This window comes from Motacilla alba, chromosome 5, assembly GCF_015832195.1.
Source record: "Motacilla alba alba isolate MOTALB_02 chromosome 5, Motacilla_alba_V1.0_pri, whole genome shotgun sequence".
NCBI lineage: Eukaryota > Metazoa > Chordata > Aves > Passeriformes > Motacillidae > Motacilla > Motacilla alba.
In genome coordinates this window covers 46410538-46432761 of record NC_052020.1, presented here as the reverse complement: position 1 = coordinate 46432761, position 22224 = coordinate 46410538, and the positions used below count along the sequence as shown (strand labels likewise).

At 43.1% G+C, this 22224-nt stretch overlaps 1 protein-coding gene across 1 annotated transcript in view; it reads right to left on the bottom strand.

The window, feature by feature from the left end:
• LOC119701960 (ras and Rab interactor 3-like) overlaps positions 1–22224 on the bottom strand; it is a 158215-nt gene that overhangs the window by 11682 nt on the left and 124309 nt on the right. The window contains exons 22-25 of the mRNA XM_038139281.1: positions 14775–14847; positions 11354–11445; positions 6954–8432; positions 4190–4498 (exon numbers count right to left, since the gene is read on the bottom strand). Of these exons, the coding sequence (XP_037995209.1) occupies positions 4190–4498; positions 6954–8432; positions 11354–11445; positions 14775–14847 (1953 nt within the window). The remainder of the gene's footprint in view (positions 1–4189; positions 4499–6953; positions 8433–11353; positions 11446–14774; positions 14848–22224) is intronic.

Genomic DNA, 22224 nt, shown 5'->3' with positions numbered 1-22224 from the left:
GGAGTCCAGATTCCTTTCTACAAGCTCAGCTATCCCACTAAAGATGCAGCTTTGCTTTTGCCAACTGCAGAGCCTTATAGGAGTACATTAGGGCAGCTAATATCTGGCTAATATCTGCAGGGGTGACAAACTTCATTCTAAAAGCTAAGGAGGATAAATATTCCAATGGAATATATGTCCTATCTATCTTCTTTTTTCCAAAAGCAGATTATGCACATTATCCATGTAAAACTATGCAATAGAAATTATTAAATCAGATGTTTTGGTCACCTCACCAATTCCATAACTAGTACAAACAATACTTTTGAACTATATAGTCCAGCTGCCTGTGCAGTTCAAAAATAGTCCAAAAATGAAGCTTCATAATCTTAGGTAGTTCACAAGTTAGAAATGTTGCAGTAAGAAAATTGTACCTCCATTCTTCTTCGATCTCCTTTGAAATCAGTCTGCCCTTCTTCCAAACTTCCAGCCTAAACTTAGAGCTTTTCCATCCCTGATCTTCCTCACTCATGGATTGACCAAATTTGGCCTGTTTGTCTCACAGACTGTCTCCATAAACCAATGCCAATTGCTGCTTTGTTTCTCCATCAGTTGTCTTCCACAGTGACAGTTCCCAGGCAGCACAAGACTGCATGACCCAGGCACACTGCTGCCAGTATACACCATATGTATTGCAGATTTGCATTGTTTCTCACTCTACAGGTGTCACTTGTGTTTCTGATGAAAAGCAGAGATTCTCATTCTACCCATATCACACAATATACCTTTAATCTTTTGCCTGAGTAAAGGTATTTCTGAAAGACACATAATAACCATGTTTTTCTATACAACATTACTGTGTTTCTACATAAACTGGCTATGTGCCCTTCTGTCCCTGTGCATATTGCAGCATGCCTTCCAAATGTAAGATCTCTATGATTTCTGCTTCTTACTTTTTCTAGTGCTAAAAAGAAATGCCAGCCATTTTGTGGAGCGTGGGTTTCCAAACTCTATTTTTTAAAATGCATTTTATTCTTACTAACCATTTCTAATATTTTTAGCAGGCAGGTGACATATTTTCAGGTTGTCAGTTATATTTTTGGGGGCATATGTTTCAGTTATTTAAGTTTGCATAGAAGTTGGAAAAGCTCAGGGAGACACCTCAATAGGAGTCAATTATTAGCTAATTGCTAATAATTGTGCCTTTGGTGAGGATTCACTTACTAATATTACTACTTACATAGTATATATGAGTATCTGAACCAGGGCCCCTTAATTTCTTTGATAGCAAGTAATGAATTAATCACTATTGTCACTGGAGTTTGCCTTGAGTCATCTTGCTCTAAAGCAGAAACCTCTATGCAGCCAGATGGATCATCTGGACGCCACAGACTGACTGCACAATGTGTGTGATGGGAAGCTGGGCATGATACCCCTCTGTAGCCACCTACAGCAAGATGTAGCCAGAGATTGGTCCTGCTTCAACTCTATCATGGAGCTGTACTCAGTGGTCTCTTGAGAGAAAGGTGTATGACTAAGACTTTGAAGTTTCCTTCCTGATTCCTTGTGATGAATCACTTTCACAAGCTGATTGACTTCAGCTTGAGGAAGAAATGCTAGTTTAAACCAGTTTAGGGTCTGACCCATTCAGTTCTTAGTCTTAGGTACCAGGGATTTCAACCACAGCCAATTTATCAGGCAGATTTTGTCATGTAATATGAACTGTAATCAAACCAAAGATCACCTCCTTTCTTAAAATGTCTTGATATACATGGAGTCAGTCAAGGCAGACTTTAAAGTTTCGTGATTCTTTTCAGCAGGGCAAAGATGGGCACCACCACAGGTACAGATGTTCCTGAGTATGCCTGTCCTTAGTTTTAAAGGAAACTTGGTACCTCTTGGGACATCCTGGCCAAACCTGGAGTCCTGTACATAGGTCTCAAAATGTTAAAAAACTTGTATTTTCATATATTCTGAAAAGATAAGGTGCTTGATTAGGTGATGTTGGCATTTTGCTTTGAGAAATGAAACCATATTCTTAGGTCAGCTCATCCTATGGCCAGCCTAAAGTGAATAAAACCTGGTCTGAGCTGACAAATTGCAAATTAAGTCAAACACAAGGAGTTTCCATGTTATTGAACAGGTAACGTTTCTGACAGAGGTAGACTGATTTTGGTTCTGTAGCAGAGGGAATGATTTGTTTTGTGTTTCACCTGCTCTGATCTTGGAAAATTGCTCTAATTGAGCAGTTAGGAAAAGGAGCAAAAAGAAGAAGAAGCTATTGCACAGGAAGCTGAGCATGGCCTCTGCTCTTCCTGTGTGAAGAACACTGTGCTGCCTCATGGCTGGCTAAAAGCAAAAGGGGCCCTGTGCTGTTGCTCTTGAGGTGGGCAGAGAGTAGAAGGAGAATTTCCACCTGCTGAAATCTGCTCTGAAGACCCCACAGCATGCTCTTCTGCATGCCGCCAGCTGGAATTTCCTGTCATAAAAATATTTCAGGTTGCTGAAATATTTCAGGTTCCAGTCTTTGCCACTGGAAAATGAAAGTGATCTGGGTTCAGTTCATTCTGTGGAACAGGTTTCACACGTTTTGCTTCTAAGTCTACAGTGCATTTCACTCAATTACTCTCCAAGTCTGCTGTTTTCCAGGAGTTAGATACAGCATTCTTCTCCTCTTAGCTTCTTTTTCAGGTCTGAATTCATTAGGGTACATTTCCATAATTCCAGGCCAGTTTTCTTCTGGCCAAGCCCTGATATGCATCACTGATCAATGTATAATGGAGAGGGAACTCAATATAAGGGAGAGGAAACTGGATGCACAGGGGTGAAATCAGCTTCCAACCTACATCCTGCTGAGTAGTACTCAGGATGAGAAAACAGCTGAACTGGCCAAAATGTATTGCCTTGGTTAGCGTAGCAAACCACAGTGAAACCATCTAATTTCATGAATGCCAATATTTTAAACATGTAGGGGTCTTGTAATTATTTCCCAGACTCCTCATTTCTGTTACAGAAAGTGACACAACAGTATTTCCTTCAACAGAGAAATTCCAGCCCTGAGCTAACTAAGGTGTGATGTGTATGTAACATACCACCAGCATCAGAAGGAGACCATGTGGGTTTTAATGAGGCTTGCAAGTCCTTGATCTAAACCAAATCTATTCTCAAACTTCACACAACTGAAGTCATGTCAGTTTTAACAAAGTTACAGCAAATTCCCCTACATATGTCCAAATCTTATACCACCTGAAGATAGTGAGAGGTCCTTTCCACCCTGTAGCTAAGGCTCAGCCCTGGGGTGGTTTCCTGCTCTGCTATTAATGTGTCTAGACTGGTCGCTGAACCTTGCTGCTTACTATCCCAGAGATCACCTTGAGGTGAGGCTCAGCAGGGACATAACAATCCCTACATGAATGCTCCAAGGCTGTAGCCAGTACAAAATAAAGCAGAACAGCTAAAAGCACCTTTGGTGACTGTGAGTTCTTGAACAACCACAGGTTACTGCAAGTTAATACTGGTTTCTCTCCAGATTCCAGCATGGCTGGTCCTCAGCTCACAGTATACAAAAAAAAGCTCTTAAACTGGCAAGGCAAATTGGTGGAGGAAGGGACTTGCTTGTCTATCTGCAAAGATGCATCCTGTCTGCAGGCCAAGGGTTTAATTTCTGCATTAGTGGTTGGCCTGAGGCCCATGTTGTGTTTATACTGAGAGCACGTACTGCCTCGTATAGAAGAAGTGGCTTTTAGAATTTATTGGAGCATCAGGAATTAGCAACAAACTACTAGCACTCTGCATCTCCTCCTCAGTTTAGGCAAAACTCTGTATAGGCCAAATCAAGAGCCTTTTACCTGAGACCCATTCCTAGAATTTACCATTACTCTGCAGCAAGCTGGGACAGAGCCCTGAGGATATTTGGAGAGCTGTGAGAAGACCTGTGCAAAAAGGATATTTTCCATAAAACATACACTTATGGGAAACTAGTTTTTGGAGTTACGGAGCTTAAAGTTAACCAGGTAACATACCAGTTATTAGTGCAGAGAACATTGCTAACCATTCCATTCTGTACACAACCTGTGGACATTTGATACCAAACACACCAACCATCACTGCTACCTCCAATGTGAATATTGCCAGCTGTATCATAAACGCTGTTCTTTTGATACAAGGAGAAAGGCCCCTGGTGGATACCATTGCAGCAGGGGTCCTGTACCTGGATTTCCCTGAGCCATGGAGTCATAGATGAGTTTGCAGGTCTTCAGCAAGATGGCAATTTTCTTTTCTGGAGAGTAGGTCTTATGCATGGTTGTGAACTTGTGAAGGATCTTTTCCAGCACAGCAGTTTCAGGCACACTGGTCGTGACACCCAGATCAGTGGTAGTTGTGTTTTGTATCACAAGTTGGTTCTCTTTCAGCTGCTGTAAAGATCCATCTTTGTTGTGTATTTCTTTTAAGGAAGAATTAATAGCTTCCTTTAAAGGCTTCAGGACACATTTGTACAAAGCTGTCTCAGCAATCACTTCTGCACAGAGAAGGGAGAACACAAAAACATATAATAAGTAAGCAATACAGTAGTACAGGTGCAAGTAAAAGTCCTAAGGAAGCATGTGGTTGGTTATTCAAACACTACTACATAGCTGTGAGAAGGGAACAGAAATCACATCCCAGAAAGTAAACATTTCATTACCAACACTATCCAGAAGTCCTAGATGGGCTTAAGATGAACATCAGTGTGTGGTCTCTGTCACTGGAGCTGTAGGAGACCTCCTGCTACCAGCAGTCCCTGCTCTCTTTGCCTGACTCCTGGCTGACCAGCATGGCATTGCCAGGCAGCAGGAAAGCCAACTCTGGGAAAAGAAGAGGAATCTCACCTAACTGTGATTTTTTTTCCACAGCTCTACCCTTACAGATGCCCAGATGCAATTCATCTCATGTTCCTTCTGACCTCTCCTTCTGACTTGTTTGAGATATTCTCTTTGGGATGAAATAAATTGCATCATCAAAGTACCCCTTTCTTTCCTTAAAGCAGCTGCACCCACCAGCTCAGAGACAGAAACAAATATCTGGTCAGAAGTTTCTCATTGTTACTGCTCAAGGGACTCCAAATTACTGATTCTATAAGACACCTCTTAGGCCACCTGTGGAGTAGGAAATAGTATGAGTGGGTTGAGAATTTGCTTAATGTTTGGCTAAAGATGAAAGGAAGCATAAGAGACTGTGAGGAAGCCTGTTGTCTGACTCCTAGAAACCAGAGGGACTGCAAGAGATTTTTTTGTTGCACTGAGGCAAAAAGGTGATTGGCAAAAGAGTTCATCTGCTCAGGCAGTGAGGAATGAACCAGAGGGCAGTAATATTTATGTCTTCAAAATGCAACTATTTTAAAGAATCCAGAGAACCAACCAGCCTGAAGCAGGGCAAATTCAAGTGGTAAATCCTCCAGTGGGAATCCTTGCTCTCCACAGAAGAAGACAGCCCTGTCAAGGCTGACTGGGCTACATCATCCTGTTAAGGAACTGTCAGTGAACAGAGTTAGATACAGGGTCAAAACCAGGCATGTCTGTGGGAAGGTAGTGTTATACTTGCACACATACAGCTCTACCCAGCAGAACAAGGACACTTCTTTCCTCCCCCTTTCCACTTTCACTTAACAAGATTCAAGACAGACTTCTTCTCTTTGCTGCCCCCACACTCCCCACCTTGAAGAAAGAGGTTATTAGGACAAAGATTGAAGGTCTTACACAAGATGCATGAGAAGTGAAGCTGCAGGTTCCCTCTCTATGCTATGGCAGGGGCTGGCTGCAGGTCTGTTCTGCTGGGGATCTGCAGGATCATGTGAAGCCTTTGTTGGGGTAGAAGGAAATCAGCAGAGCCTGCTGAGACTGACAATGGTCAGCCTTTTACTCCTGGCTCACCACTTAGCTGAGCCCCACCTAATACTGGAGCTGCAGGATCTCCTGGAATCTCTGGTCACTCCTGTGGTTCACTCCATAGTCTGGGTCTTCCAGCTCCCAGCTAGTTTTAAGCCGACTTAAGGATCCACAAATAGCTCTGCATTGGTTCTCAGGTCCTCAAGAAACAGTTTTAAGCTTTCAAAGGAGCATGTGTGCGTGTGCATGCACGCTTTTTCTGGCTGTACAGCTTTCACTGGGATGAAAAGTCCTACAGCTCTTTTTATAATCCCTCATAAATGTACATTAAACAGACCAGTCCAATCCCTAGCAAGGAGAAAAGTAGCACATTATTCCTTCACAGGATATGAATGAGAAGCAATGAAACACTTGTAAACAGTTAAGAATAATATTTTTTCTCCCCAAAGGCAAATTATACCTATGGCAAAGAGGTGAACACTTAATTTTGGAGCTGGCAGTAGTCTTGCAACAGACATTTCTTCTGTACCTCTGCGCTCTGAGAAGCACAAAGCCAAATCAAGTGATTCCTCCAACCTGCCACTCAAAATCATCCTAGTCTTGTCCCTCCCTGTGAGTCAGTGATTGACCTCTAAGGTGTATGCCAGATGCTGGGAGTTCTCCATCTTTGTAGCAAAGCAGTGGACATGAAAGGCCATGGGAATGCAGCTGTGAAGGGGAAAGTTTGCCTTTTGTGTTTCCAGTGAATTCAGCTCTGCGTACAAACCTATACACACACACACACACACATATACACACACATACATAAACACACACACACATGTATATACACACATACATGTATGTGTCTCGTACACACAAACACACGTCTCTTTTGCTTAAACTCTTCCCTTTAAGACATTCATAAAGGGATTTTTCCCCTCATTGGTCTCCAGGTTTTTGGGCTGTTCCTTCAAGTGCTGGCAACCACAGAGCAGACTTCAATTTATGCTGCTCAAGTGTTAGGAGATGGTTTATAATTCTGTAAAGCAGAGCCTGTGTCTGCATAATTCTTTCTCCCTCCTCACCTTCCCAAACCATGCCCAAGGATGAACAACCACAGTTACCTACCTAACTGTTCCTCAGTGTAGGAGCCTGGGTCTATCAGAGATTTCAACTCGGTGCTCTGCACTAAGTAACTCTTCAGCTGAGTCATCATCAGCCGGATCTCTTGTAGCATCTCTGTGCTGGAGCTCTGCTTTGCCATCATCTCTAAACTGTACACTCTGTAGTCCCGCACCAGATTGCCAAAGTATGACTCCTTGTCCTGTGCCAGCTCCACTATCTTCTTCTGCAGCTTCCTGTCACTAGACAAAAAGACTGTGAAGACGTTGGACAGGTTCACCAAGGACAGCCTGTTTTTGGCCTTGGCCAAGATCACAGAGCGTGTCTTTTTACCAGATGAACTACTCAGCATCTCCAGGTCATCCTCTGTGCTGCTGGTGGAGTACGAGTCTGGCTCAGATGTTGATGCCTGAGCCACAGTGCTGACTCCCAGGTCCTCCAGGGACAAGTGTGACCCTTCCAGTTCAGCTGAGCTGACAGATTTGTGGCCATGTCCCGGTTCAGTCTTAGTGTGTGTGCAAGTGGCACCACCCGTCACTGAAGCTGGGCTGCCCTTGCACACAGCCTGCCCTGTGGCCACAGCCGTCTCTCCCCCTGTTCTTTGCTTCGGCTGGCAGGAGCTGGGGATCCTTGGTACCTGGGAAATTCTCTTCCTTCTTGGTGGTGGGACAGGAGGTGACTTTCCTTTCTCAGTGGCATTGCTTTGTATCTTAGGCATGTCCTCCTTCTTCTCTGCAGGTTCAGGCTTTGTCTCCTGAAACTGTGATACAGCCTTTTTGGGAACCTCCCCAGGCACCTCTACAGCCTTTTTGCACAGCAGTGTTTTATCTCTGCTTTCTTCACTTCTATCTTGGTTTTCTTCTGTCCCTTCCCCTTTCAGCATTTCACAATTTTCAGAATTACCCACACAGCTCTCCTCTGAGGTCCTCTCACTCAGCCTCCTCCGCGGGGGAGCAGAGGGCTGGGAGCCCTTCTTGGGGCTCACTGCCAAGGGCGCACTGGCCGAGCAGCTCTGCTTCCTTTCTTCTTTATCGTCACTGCCCTGAATTTTCATTTCCTCGAAGTTCTTTCCTGGTGGCTTAATAAGTAGCTTGTTTTCTTCACAGGCAGTCATGGGGTCCTGTGGGAGCTTCAGGGAAGGTTTCTGAATGAGAGCATGAGAAGGTGGAGGGGGAGGAGGACGTCGAGCAGACCGCCTTTCAGTAAGCATGGTGGCAGGGGGGAGCTCAGTGCTCCCAGAGTGGCCTTTAGGAGAAGGTACATCTGGAGGACAAGTATTACTGCACTCTTCTATAAAAATAGGATTCACAAACCACAGCCTGTCATTTCCTATTGACAGCTCAATTTCACATGAGCAGTGGTTTGTGCTACTTGCAAAACACTGGGTAGATCTTAAACTGTCTGCCTGGGCAGTGCTGAAAGCAGAGTCTTTTGCAGGGTGGGATAAGTCCTGTCTCCTGTGGTTTAAGTAGGAATCCCAGAAATCTGTCAATAAAAAAAAAAAAAAAAAAGATGAAAAGAAAAATTAAAAAAAAAATCAGAGAGAATTTTAGCTGCTAATGATATGCACAAAATACACTTATTGTTAAAAGAAATGGTACACAAATTTCAGTGTCCAACTTTCAAAACTCTGCACAAAACAGTGCAAAGAAAGAATTACCTGTTTTAAGCATATAAAATTCTTCCAGCCAGGGGATAAGCTCAGAAGCTTCACCAGAATTCTCTCCCCTCTCAATTTTAGGACACTTACCTAGTGAAACTTGTTAATGCTGTTCAGCATTTTCAGTACAAGCAGGAAGGTACAAGTAACAAATACAAATTTTTGTGAGAAGGGATCTATGCTTGTTCAGTGACCACTGCCCTCCAAATGCAAATAGCTGTGGATACCTGAGGAGGGGATGTGAAGACCCCAGGCAAGCTGGATCTGCCTCTTGCTCACAGCAGTGAGGCGCAGGTCTGAGACAGACTGCCAGGATCCGACATGCACCAGGAGACAACAGCTGAACATGACCCTACTATGCAGCGAGGTCACATGGCAGTCTGTTCTACACAGGGTCTGATCCTGCCTGCCAGGATTCCTTCCAGTCTGGAAATACATGATTTTAAACACCTTCCCCAGATTAGTGTTACCATTAAAGTCTACAGTTCTGGAGGACTGTTATCTATAGCCATGGCCACTCTGCCTTGCACCTTGCCTGGAGACTGTCTGCCTGCAAGTGTCAGAGAGAAAAGATGATGCAAAAGATTGTACAAAGGAAGAATGTATGATGAAGAACTAAGAAATAGTTAACTACTTCAGTGCCTTCAACTCTTCAACCCCAGGTACCATTTTCCTTAAGTTCTCCAGCTGTAGTCAGTATCAGCAAATGCAGGACAAAAGAAGTTGTTTTAAGTCAGAATATAGTGCTGCGAAGTCTTATGGGCTGAGGAAATGGTGAGTAAACCAATACACAGAGGGGAAGTTCATAATTTTCCTCAGTAGTGGTCAGGATAAGGCACTATGATGAAAATGCAAAGCTCCACTCAGGCTGGGAAGGAACTGATGATGTGGTTCTACCAAGTGGCACAGTGCTTCAGAGCAGGTGTTTCCCAGCACAGCCACACTGTCTCACACTGCAGAGAGGGCCGTTTGATCATCTCCCATTGCTGTCCTGGATCTTCCCTTATCTTGCGCTCTGGGAGGATAATTAGGCAGTTCTTGGAGTCTTTGGCATGTCTCTGATGGTATGTGCTCTTTGTGCACTGCAATTATGCTAATTCTCCTCCTAAAGGAACTTCTGTACCAGTGAGGTCAGGACTAGAGGGCCTGCAGTACATCCTCTATGATAACATACAGAACAGCCAGATCCTTTGTGGAACAACTCAGCTTGCAGATACACATCTTACTTCTATCCCCCTGAAACACATAGTACTTTAAAGTAAATACAAAGCAACTTATGAGAATTTCAGACAATGCTATGTTTCCTTTGGAAGTGCCACTTTAGGCAGCACTTAATAGTTTGTGTTCCCATTTGTATCCACAAAACTTTGTTCCAGGAAGCAATAAACAGCATCTGTCAGCAGCTGAGCCTGTTTGACTCCAGTAAGACAGCATGGCACTTCAGGAAGCTAGCGTCATTTTCCAGGAAGACTGCACACAACAGCAAGTTTTCTTCTGTTGTCAGAAACTTGACTGGTATGAAATACACCATGAAAAATAAATTTCCAAGCCTCGCTACTTTTATGACCACCAGTACAGGAGAAAAGGGAAAAGACTACAACCAATATTGCTTCGGTGCTTGTGCTTTAACTAATCCCTTCTTTCAGAAGTTGCTGGAAACTGTTCCCTGATCCAAGATAGCCTCTGGTGGCTCAAATTAGACTGAAGGTTGCAGATTCATGATACACTTCCTACATTTTAATCCAAACTTTTAGAGTAATAATAAAAAATTAAGTTTAAGATAACAAGTGCAACTTATCTCAAGTTGTAAAGTTCCTTTTTATCAGCAATAAGCCCTGGCTGGACATGTATATAAAAGGATCCTTTGACAAATTGGAACATACTCAAAATAAAGGATGGTGAAAGTGTTAGAGGCAAATCTGTTGGTGATATTCAATAAAGCTGCCTGAACTGAAACCAGTGGGGTTTGCCCATACCTTCTGGGAGGAAGAAGTCCCAAAAATAGTGAGAGTGCTCTAATAAATATCTCTAAATGAGCTAACTCTTTAATTTTCTCCATTGTTTAGCTGTTTTCAACACCTGAAGGAAAACTGAAAAACCAAGGAGCATGAAAGTGGCTTACTGAAGGTCTCAAGTGGAGTGTGCTAAATGAAAAGAAATAGAAAGGAGAGCTCCTTTAGTTAACAGAATTGCTTTTCCTATCTGTGACTTTATACATCTAAAATTTGCTTGTTTGATGCTGTCACTAAAAATAATGTTCCTTTTGCATGTGATTTGTGTGAGGTGAGAGAACATGTTGGGACGATAGATATTTCTCTACCAACTAGAAATCCTGCAGGAGCAAGCAGAAATATCAAAACTCAAAAATATCACACTTTCATTAGCATTGCCCCCACACATCAGAAGGAGAAGTTGCAAAGGTGTTTTCTGTATAGCTCAGATACGAGCCACTTCCAAAGTGTAAAGTTACCCTGAGAGACCGTGCTGCACTTCAGCTTACCCAGACTGTAGGAAACACACCCTGCAAAGAGATCCAGGTGGAGGTTTATGGGCAAAGGGGAAAGTGTCCTTTTTGTCAGCATTCTGCTATGAACATAAAGATTATGAACATCTTTCTCTTGCATTCAGACCTCTTTAGCTATTCCAAAGACAATAGTTCATCTATCTTCCAGTTGCATTATGTCTCTGCAAGGCACTATTGCTCTCATGAGCCCAAGTGAAAATCTGACTGATTTGAGGGACTTACCTATCCCCAGACTAGAGATAATTTCAAGGTCTTGAAAGCTACTGGCTTCTAATATTGCTTGTGGCAGCTTCAGGGTAAAGGGCAGCAAATCCCTGTAGAAACAAACACAATGAGAAAACAGCAAAAGGACAAACCCCACAATTGTTAGGAACTCCAGACTTCACTAGTTTTTAGTGATTGGATTGGCTCACAATTTCAGCCGTGTTCTGTGGCTGGTATGGAATTATGGACGTTGTGCCAGACTGGGTTGCCCTGATTTCACAAAAGATCACCAGCTTCTGTGGTGATGCTTCATGCCATAGCACTGACTTAATCACTGTGTCTTGGCTCTGCCCTCTGAAAAGAGCAGGAATGCCTCTCGCCTCAGGAAAGACCACAAGGGTTGAAATATCTTCCCATTAAAAGTGAGGTGCTGAAAATTGTAATTATTTTTATTAGAAAAGCCAATATTTTTCATGTGGAAAGGATTTGAAGTCCTTTTTCTTTCTGTTTACCCCTCTATCACTACTCTGTTTCCTCTTTTAAAAATCTCTGTAAGCGTAAGGCATGGGCACACAGCAAGGCATAGAGGGATTGGGAAAGGAAAGCTCCACCTGGGGAAGGGTAACCCCTGGGTGAAGGGACAGACAGTGAGGAAGTGCTGTGTGACATTGAGAAAACACATATCCCTTTAACTCTCTACTCTCAGACTTCTGAGTACTTGGTTTCTGGAAAGATTCTGTACTTCTACTGAAAAAAAAAAAAGATAGAGTTTCTCAGAGGATGTTGGCTGGGTGTCACTGAAACACACCCTAAGTCTCAAGAAATTTAACAGAGCCCTTGGTCTGCCAGTGAACTGCTCAGGTTTGCCTCTTGCCCAGTGACAATTTGCTAACCCCATTCTTGCCTCAACTCCCATTCTAACAAGGACTAGAAAAGCCAGTCCCGAAATGATAGCAAGGAATGGTGCAGTGTCATCTTACACATAGAAAGTTTTACAAAATGTTCTACACATGGTACAAAGAATCATTATGGAGAAAACTGGCCTTGTGAGTAGGAGGTCTCTGCTAAACAAATGTACACCCAAAAAAGCACACGACTGCAGACCTATCTGTAGACAGATGAATGCAGGGGGCCCGTTTCTGTCCTTTTTAACAGATGCATACTTTACTGATGTTTTGTGTTCTCCATGGGTTCTCTGTGCACTGCTGAGCACTCCGTTGTCACACTCACATAAACTGATGTGATCCCTGGCTTATTTTTTCATGGCAGATATGAAGTTTAGAAGATGAATAGGAAGAGGGTCCATGTACCTTCTGCTTTCTTTGTTATTCTATATGCATGAATATTTCCTTTCTTTTTCTTTTTCTTTTTTCATCATATTAAGATCAGGAAATATTAGGACATTGCCCTAATAGAAAAAAAATCTGGTTTTATTAATGGGACAGCAGCTTGCAGACCAGCCACCGAGTCATCTGTTACCTACAGGCAGGTAATATATCCAGGCCAAAGTGGGTTTTTTTTGAGACGAGCCTGTTTCCAGGCTCTTCCAAAGCTGCTTCCAGGTATTCATAGACAATTTACTACATCCCTGTTCTCAGGGCTCTACAATCACCATCACAGAGAGCTCCTATGAGCTGCCAGCAAATAGTAGGTCAGTGTCTTTTTATTACCTGCTTCTCTCAGAAAATTATTCCCTTTTTATCTAGTCTTTTGACAGTAGCCTGGAAAATCACATGAACCACCTGAATGTGTATTTGATACTCAGAAATAACATCTCTAACAGGATGCCTTGTGAACACTGACCTAGAACAGAGGCTAGACAGAGTTAAAGAATAAAGTGGGGATTTATTGAAAGACCTCAATGGATACACCTTGGGCAGAACAAGATCCCAGCCAGGGCTACACCCAAGATGAACCCAAAATGGTCACAAAATGGACACAGTCACGAGCTCTCTCACTTTTGAAAGTTTTGGTCCATTAGCATATTGGAGTTGTCCAGTTACAGCTTTAGGTTATGAAGTCCCATCCCTCTTGTTTTTCTCTCTTCAGTCCACATTGTTTATGCTCTTGGGCCTGAAACTTAGGTCAGTTATCCTTGGTTCCAAGCTAGGAAAGGAATTGTTTTGTCTACCTACTCTGTGAAGAGAGCTTACCATCCTTTAATATGAAGCTCAGAACTACACACTACAGCAGTACAGAATATGAAAAATATAAAAGCTAAAATATAAGGCATCAAATAGAAGAACTTTTCTTCCTTTCTTTCTTTTTTTTTCTTTCGCCATGATCCTTTTTTGCAGGAAAGCAGAAGTGGGCATATTTTCTCTATCACCAGCCACTTACTAGAAATGCCCAATTCTATTTTGCATTTGGGCTGTTCTTTGCTTTAGTGGGAAAGAAATTTTATAAGGGTCCAGGGGTTAACTTATGTCCATTCTATAGGGTCTATATACATCTAGATGGCTAAATGTCTATTAACTGGTGAGGGTGAGGTGGAGCATGGTTTCTTGTGCACAGGTAGGAGCTGTGGCTCAGTAGTGCTGAACTCAGCTGGCTGCAGGAACAACCCTCAGAGCAGTGGGGACTGGCTGGAACAGCTGTAGCACACTGTATCCTACCCCAGACCGACTGTTCCTACTGTGTGACCTAGCCAAGTGACCGATGTGACTGCCTTGTAAACTTATCCTGAATCTGCTTTCTCCTCTTAAAAGGAAATAACTGCTTTAAGAGTCATGTAAGTTTATATAGGGGAAGTCAAAAGTCTACAACCAGCTCACACAGCCAGGCCTGCTGCAGTAGGGATGGGGTAAGTAGGTGGAGATATTGCTGCAGTGTGCTAAGCACAAGGACACAGATTGGAGAAGGCTGCAGGCATCATCAGCTGGTGACCAAACCTTGCACAAGTGAAAATGACATGACAGGTCTTTTCCACCTCTGTACCCATTATTCTTGGTATTTCTGTGCTGAGCAAAAAACCACTTTGTTTTCATTTCAAATTTTAGCTAAAGAAAAGACATTGTTTCAGGACTACTTTCCTTGACAGATTCCCCATAGGTGACTAAGTGCTTTGAGTTGCCAACAGGCAACAGTCCGTTGTAGGTTTGCCAAGTTGCTACCAGGTGTGTGTGTGTGTTTGTGTATGCTTAAAGCTTTAAATAAATAGTTAACTCAGGGCCCTTCTTCCTCCCTGCCCTCCTAGCCTCAGTTCTGTGCCTCTGTTCTTTGTGGAAGCAGCCCTATGGAGAAAGCTTCCAGCTGCAGGGACAGCTGTGCTTGTGGGGTGATCTGGCCCCATTGTAGATACAAGTGTCTGAAATACCTTCTGGTCTGGCAGGCTGGAGGGTAACAGAGGAAACACAGGGGTCTGTGCTGGGACTGGGGACGGGCAGACCAGAGGGGAGGGCAAAATGACGGTGCCATGGAAGCAAAGAATGCAACTCACCTGCTGACACAGTAGAAGGCAACCAATTTGAAAACATCCTCAAATACAAGGACAGATCCTTCCAGGTACAGGACTGGTGAAAAGCAGAAAAGACAGTCAGCAGCTGATTTCTTTGAGCTATACGATAAAAATATAACAGGTAAGTTTGGCTGGCACATCTTGTGTTCTGTGACAGTCCAGTAATTACATGAAATAATATGATGAAGCTTAAAGAACTGGCTTCAGGTGGCCAAATGCAACATGATTCTTCAGGGAGACACAAGAGAAGAAATATCTCAGCTTGGCTTTCTGAAAAGATCGCTCAAAATATCCAAGCGTTGTGACACTAATAGAAACATTGGGAAGAAAGAAACCTCCCAGCTCCCTTCCAAAGGGATCGTTACAAGCCCATCTGTCTCTAAGGATGTGCATATCTGCAATACATACAGGGCTGACCTTGTGACTCTCCATGCTGGAATCTGGTTTGGTCTCAATGGACAAAGAGCTTTGAAGAAACAAAAACTAGAAATTACTGCTTCATTACTGTGTGTGTGGGCTCTGACCTGGGTCACACAGGCAGTGTGAGCACAGCTTATTTGTATCTCTTCCACATTCTCCCTCCCGTGGTGTTATTCAGCGACTGCACTCCCCTTTAAGTGGCAAAATACAATCCACCATATTGCATAGTTCTTTAAGATGACCTTCTTTATGAAGACAGGCATTTGGGCATTGTGGAGCCCAAATCTCACATGTTACTACAGAGCTTTTGGCTTTTAAAGTAGAAAAAATTCACTGACTGGTGGAGAAAGTTTCACTGACTGATAACCCAAGGCAGAAAGAAAGACCTGGATCTGCAGGAGAGACGTGTCCATCTTTGCTTCAGCCTTACAGTCTCACAAACTCTGTGCCTGTTTGCACACAACATGGCCCCACTACAGACATTGACAAGGGTGAGGAAATCTGCAGTGGATTCTCAGAAATGCCCACTCACTGGTGGGAAAGAACTATCTCAAAGCTGCACTCCAGAGCTGCCACAGGAGCATGCCAGGAGTCCCTGGGGAGCAGCACCAGCTCCCACTCCCATGGCACTGCCCACAGATGCTGTGCATCTTCCTTCACACTATTCTAGGCCACAGGTCAGAGCTGTGGACTCAAAGCTCAGCTATTGTGACTCAGCTTCCTCAGTCAGCCGTGATTCACAGCCCTGTGGGCCCCCTGCCCTGCCTGCCGGGTGGTTGGTCTCCTGCAAAGAAGGGCCTCCAGCACCTGCAGGAAGGAGACAGCTGCCTGGTCTCCTCTCCCTCACCTCTGTGCCCTGGCTCTTGTTTTCCAGCCAGCAGATAATCCCCCAGCAAGGAAATGCTCAGGACTGTCTCTTGTTCAGGTTCATATCTCATTCCCCAAACCAGGCATTTCCTCCTTTTACTTCTCCCTTCGCTCTAGCCGAGGCCCAGCAGGTTGTTATTTTGGGCTGAATACTCCAATGTAGGCATTTTTTGTAGAGACAAAGACCATGTAATTCTCAACAGTCATTCCTAGCATCAGTTTATGTTGGATCAGCATGAACAGTTTAACCTCCATGTATGCACCCATACCAGACTGCAATGTGTAATTTAAAATGTACTTCAAGCAAAACAATCCCTTTCCCTCACTCTTTTCTCACAACTGGAAAAATCATGTTTGGTGAGTTTTTTCTTTTTCCATAATAAGAATCATACTTCAGTCAGGGATTTTCATTAATCATCTACCATGAACAACTTTTGCAGTTTGAAACCCATCTGCTTTGCAGTTCTGACACAGGAAACAAAAATAAAGACAAAACCCAGTCCTGCTCTGGAGAATGAACCAAAACCCAAGAGTCTGAATTCACTCAAGTCTCCAGCTATTAAATAAAGCTCTTTGTACAGATGATGGTTTCAAGAGAGTCTTTTTTTTTTTTTTCTGTCAAGAACTACATGCTCACTTTGGCATTCGGGGTCACAGGTATCTGTAACAGACCAGGCTGCACCTGCACATATATGAGCAAATTGCTTGGATTGGGACTATTGATTGTTTCTGTGCCAGGAAGCTCTGCCACTAGGGAGCTTGAATGTCAGGCAAAAAAATATTAGTCTGAGTGCCTGTGTGTCAGGAGTTTCCACATATAAGTGCCTTGCCACTGCATAGCTACTTCTCAGCACATATTTAGTTAAATTGCATAAAACACCACAAATCACCAGGAATTATACTGCTAAGGAAGACTAGGTACAAAAAGCTGCTGAAGCTCAAGGACAGAAGTTTTCAGCAGGTGGTATATATAAATAGGACTGTCCCTGCTCTGGGAGGTCACAGAAGGTAACAAAACCAAGAATATTTCTCAGCAGGCTGGAATTCATCATACAGAGACCCACAGCTCTCCTGGGACATTTTTGGGCAGCCTGCAAACAAGTAAGAACAGATGGAAGAATGGTAAGAATAGTGCTTGAGATGTGTCATTACTCGAGGTACTAACACCATCAGGACCAATACCCAGTCCAAAATTTATTCTGAGCAGTGGCCATGTCAAGCAGCCTGCACAGGGTTGCCATGGCTACTTGGATCTGCTCCCAGCACAGCACCCATGGGGAAATTCTGCCTTGCAAACTCCCGAGGGGAACATCTTCCTTGGGAGAAAATGTAACACTTTTCTCTTAACCTATATTTTTGCTAGACACCTGCTGACACCAGCAGACATCACTGATAAGTGGTGCTTTTCTTTTGGATGGCAGATGATGGGTTTGATACAGGAACTTGTCTTGTGGGAATGGTTGCCTTTCACCTGTGGAGACCATTATGTGCATCCTGCTGCATGTTTCTAATTCTTGAAAAGATGCAGAAATAGCAATCTTGAACAGCTAAAAGGGCTCTGCTGACTGTTGGGGACAATATTTCTGTCTCCCATAGCCATTGCTGCCTTCAAGGCACCCTGTTCTGAGAAGACAATCAGGAAGAGGTGATTTTCTCTGGCTGTGGGTGTGTTGTGGGTAGCTGGGGACATTTCACTGACATGAGAACTGCTGCTTAGGGAGGGATCGTGATGCTGCCATTTATAGGAACTCATGACTTTAGCAGAATCTACAGGCAGACATCTGCCACACTGCTGTAATCCTGATGAAGAGCGCAGAGAAAAAAAATTCACCTTTCTTGGGCTTGTAAAACTAGATCCAAGGCACCTTAAGAGCAAGGAAATATCTACATCTCACCATAACAGTGCCTGAATGTCAAGACCATGATCAAAAGCAAGAGAAAAATAGGCTGGGTTCTGTGAGCCAAACATATTGCCACAGCATATTGAGTTTTATCTGATATTTAGAAGCCCATTGAAAAATGTCACCTTCAGGAAATAAAAGGGGAAATGTGTAGATCAGTGGGCAATTTTGAGTAGTCTGAAACAAAGAGATAAGAATTAATTGATTTTTTCTTATGGGTGACAGAAGCATTACCAACATGAATTAGTGGTTCCTTGGTGACTATACTCTGGTTTTGAGTCCTTTGGCAACTCAGTAAATGAACAGAACATGTCCAGGTTATGAACTGTTATATATATTTATGATTGTCTCATCTTCCTCTTTCAAACACCAGCATGGTCTGAAGAGTGTCATTTTTAGGCGCTGACTTGAATCTGTGTTCATGTTCCCTTTACTCTTTGGACCTCCCCATCATTTCTCCATCCAGGTGCAGATGCCTTTGAGTCACACTGTCCCTGAGCATTCTGCCTTCCTTTCCTCTCCGATTTTTTCCCCACAGAATTGTGTTTGCTAGTTCCATTGTTCTGGGCACATGGACAAACCAAGCCACATTCCATCTTATTGCTTACACAGGCTCATGGGACTCAATTACCTCAGCTTCTTCTTCTCTAGTGGCACTGTAAGTCCTATCCACTTGGTTTTTCATTTGTTTTTGGTATTTGTGTAGTTCTTCAGAGACATCTGAATTTAAAGACACAAATTCTTTATTCTGCAGCAGCTACATTGACAGAGGACTACTGAGAAAACCATCCTTGGAAGTCCTGCCTGGATGTGCTTAGATGTTCTCAATCTTCTGGATTCTAGGAAGCTGTGAGATTTATCATTATGGGTGTGATTCCGGTTTTCTATTTCTGTTTTCAGATTATAAATCCAGAGTGTCCTAACAAGAGGTGCTTTTCTCCTTTGATATAAGTCTCTGGTTTGGTACCACAGTTGCCACGACCTTTGCAGTAAGCAGCACAGGCCAGCTTTGCTGCTGTTCTACCCTCAGTGAGTAAACCTTGCTATGAGGATGGGATCACTCCAAGGCACAGGCTACCAACATTCTTGGTCCCAGACACTGACAGTTCAGGTTAGCAGTTTCCTGCCAAGGAGCCCTGGGTATTTTAATGGAGTGTTACAGTGACTGCTATAGCCCCAAAGCTGAGGCTGTTGTGTCTGTCATGATACACTGTGCTTGTCCTACCTGCTGTGCTTTGCAGAAATGTGTGAGAGTGTCCTTCAGGTCATTGTTATAGTTCCCCCGTTCTGCCCCTTATTCATGCAATTGGCTTATGGTGGTTTTAAGAGAAAGATCCTCAGCTGGATGGTTCTGAAGGAGGGAAATTTAACTTCTTTGGCAGAAGTCCTTAGCATGTTTAAGGTACCTTTCTGCAACATCTCTGTTGGGATGTCCTAGTGTCTGTCTCTAGCATTGTTTCTTGTGTTATTTCTTGATGACCTTGTGGATGGTATTATATGGCCTTCTAGTGCTGTGTTTTTGTAAAACACTGACACTGTTTATCTTTTTTCTCCTCTCAAGGCCTTTTTATTTATTCTGTAATCTGATGCCTCTGCTTCTTACACATGATTTCAAAGCTGTAGTTTCAGTTTTGGTTGCATAATTCTAGATTGTCCTGGTCAGCCTATGTCTTTTTTGTTTTTCTTATCTTTTCTAGTGTGCTTTACTTAACTGCCAGTTATTTCTGGTTTTCTTCCTCATCAAGGAAGGGCTGAAATTTCCCCTGTTTGAACTTCTGCCTGAGTCTCCTGTTGTGCATCCAACTCCTGCTTTTTAAAAAGATTTCAATTTTATGGCTTCCTACAGAGTTTAATCTTTCTGGCTATGATGAAAAAAATCACTGTTCATGGCAGTTCCTGGGAAATTGGAATTAATGAGTTATGAAAGTGATAAAGTGTTAATGAGCTTGGTTGTATAGTATAAGAGAAATTTATTTTTAAACTATGTTCTTCACTAAGTATAATTATGTTGTGCTGAACAAAGTGTCATTAAAGAAGATGGAAAGCACAGGCTTTTGTACTCTTCTCAGGCTGGAGCTGAGTAGAAGGGACACTCGGTAGAGATGATAGTTCCCCTCTACCCTGTGTGCACGTTCTGCTGCTAAGATGAGGAGCTGTCCTCCTTAACACCTACAGTCACAGGGTTCTTGACCACTCCACTGTACTTTGGCTCATCCACATTCACCCAAGCAGATGGGCAGCACCTTGCTGTCCACTGAGGTTTAATGCCTTTAATTCAGTTTAAAATCCTGGTGCTGCCTGGTCTCGTTCTCTCTGCTGCAGGATGCTCAAGCAGCAATCTTACAGGCATTTTGCTGCTCTGCCTCCTCCTCATTGCCATCAGTGTTTCAGCAGGGTGAGAGGGTGCCTCTCACAGGTACTTCAAGCACAGCCAACTCAGCTAAAAGAAAAGTGTCACAGCTCCTCAGTGCTTTCCTTAAAGGTGTCCATGTCGATAGAACTGCCAGCTATTTCAGGGATTAAGAGCAGAGCATATGCTGGAGAGCAGCTCTTCAGTTTCAGAGCCCTTGCCTTACTTGTTAGGTCCTCAACCCCATATTCCCTTTCCAGGTATGAAATAATGTGGAAATTCCAGCGTTTCTTCAGCCAGAGGAGATTCAGGACTTCTTCCCAGGGGAATTCCCAGGACCAGATGTCAATATGAGATCCAGCTGAGGTTCTAGATGTAGCCACACAAAGTCTGCTTTTGCAGGAATAAGGTAGGGAACATGGCCTTTCTGAAATACTGAGTTCTGAGGGGTACACCCAGGAGAGTAGGATAACATATCCAATCAATGTGGACCCTGCACTAAGCAGCTGAGCAAGAGTTGGGATCATTGCTGGAGAGGTCACATTGTTGCAGGTCATTCAGCGTCCACTTGTACATTACAATGGCAGTACAAGATTGATGCTGCCCAGCTGCCCATTAAAACTGTCAGGGCTGAAGCCCATGGCTGACAAGACAAACTCAATATAGATACTTTTAAGTTACTCTAAAAAGGCAAATTTATTTGGTAAAACTTTGTGAAGCATTCAGATATATAAAGGGTCTTCCCTGTGCCTCATGTAACAGGAAACAGTGCTATGATTTGAAATTCTGGGGATTTAGTTCTTAGCAACAGTCTCCAGGTCACATGGATAAATCTTCCTAATCAATCCTTATGTGAAAAATGCATGCTATCATACAGATGTATTTTATTTAAAAATGTTTTTCTCCATTTACTTTGGAGAAAAGTTTATGTCTCTGGCTCCAAGATACATTGTGAAGTACCATAGTGCTGAGGTTAATCATACAGAAAAAGGAAGTTTGCCAAGTGTTTCAAGGGAAGACATTCAGTATTCAGAATCACATTCTGCAAGAGAGACTTCCAGGAAGAAAAGCCTTTTCAAGCAAGACAATTTCCAAGGGTGAATGATGAAAGGGCATAACCCACTTTGAAATGGTAGAGGTCAATCGGGTGGACAAAAAACCAAAAAATAATACACTTCTGCTTCCTAGAGCTGCAATCCCACCTAGTTGACAACCTGGTGAAAACAGCTCTTTTGTTTCCTGCTTCTGAGTGGGATAGATTGCACTGTCACTGACTGTGAGGGTCCTACTCAAGGGTCAAAGGGTGAGGTCCTTAATGCCCTCATTTCACTTCAAACAGTATCTTATTTACCTCATTTACAAATCTAAACTCATGTTTATTAAGCTCTATAAGATCTTTAGATAGCACAGTCAAAGGATAAAAAAATATAATTTGTTTCAGTTTAGCCTCTGAGACAAGGGCACTTGTATTATGGGTACTGATTGAGAGTAGCTGTTTTAAAGCCAGTAAGCTTTTTGGGTTGTGTTCAAGGAACTAAGCAGAGCAGGGTAAGACAATATTATCCTAGAACAGCACGCATAGGCTCTAGCTCTGATTACACACAGATTTTGCATTATGCCTCTTGGGAGTGAAAAATAAGGGGAAAAAAAAAAAGCTAAAGCAAGGATTAACAAAGCTAACCAGGCCCCGAGGGCTTCTTTCCAAAATACTTTCCCTACAATCCCATCGGTTTAAAGCTTAGAGTAAAAATGAAAGTATTTGTATGGAGGGACCAGAGGTAACAGGTCAGGATGAGAGTTAAAAGAAAAAAAAGAATAAAGCTACCCGCTATAAGCAACCGGAATGTTTCCAAAACACTTGTAAATCACAGAGAAGCCTGGCACTGTTCAATCT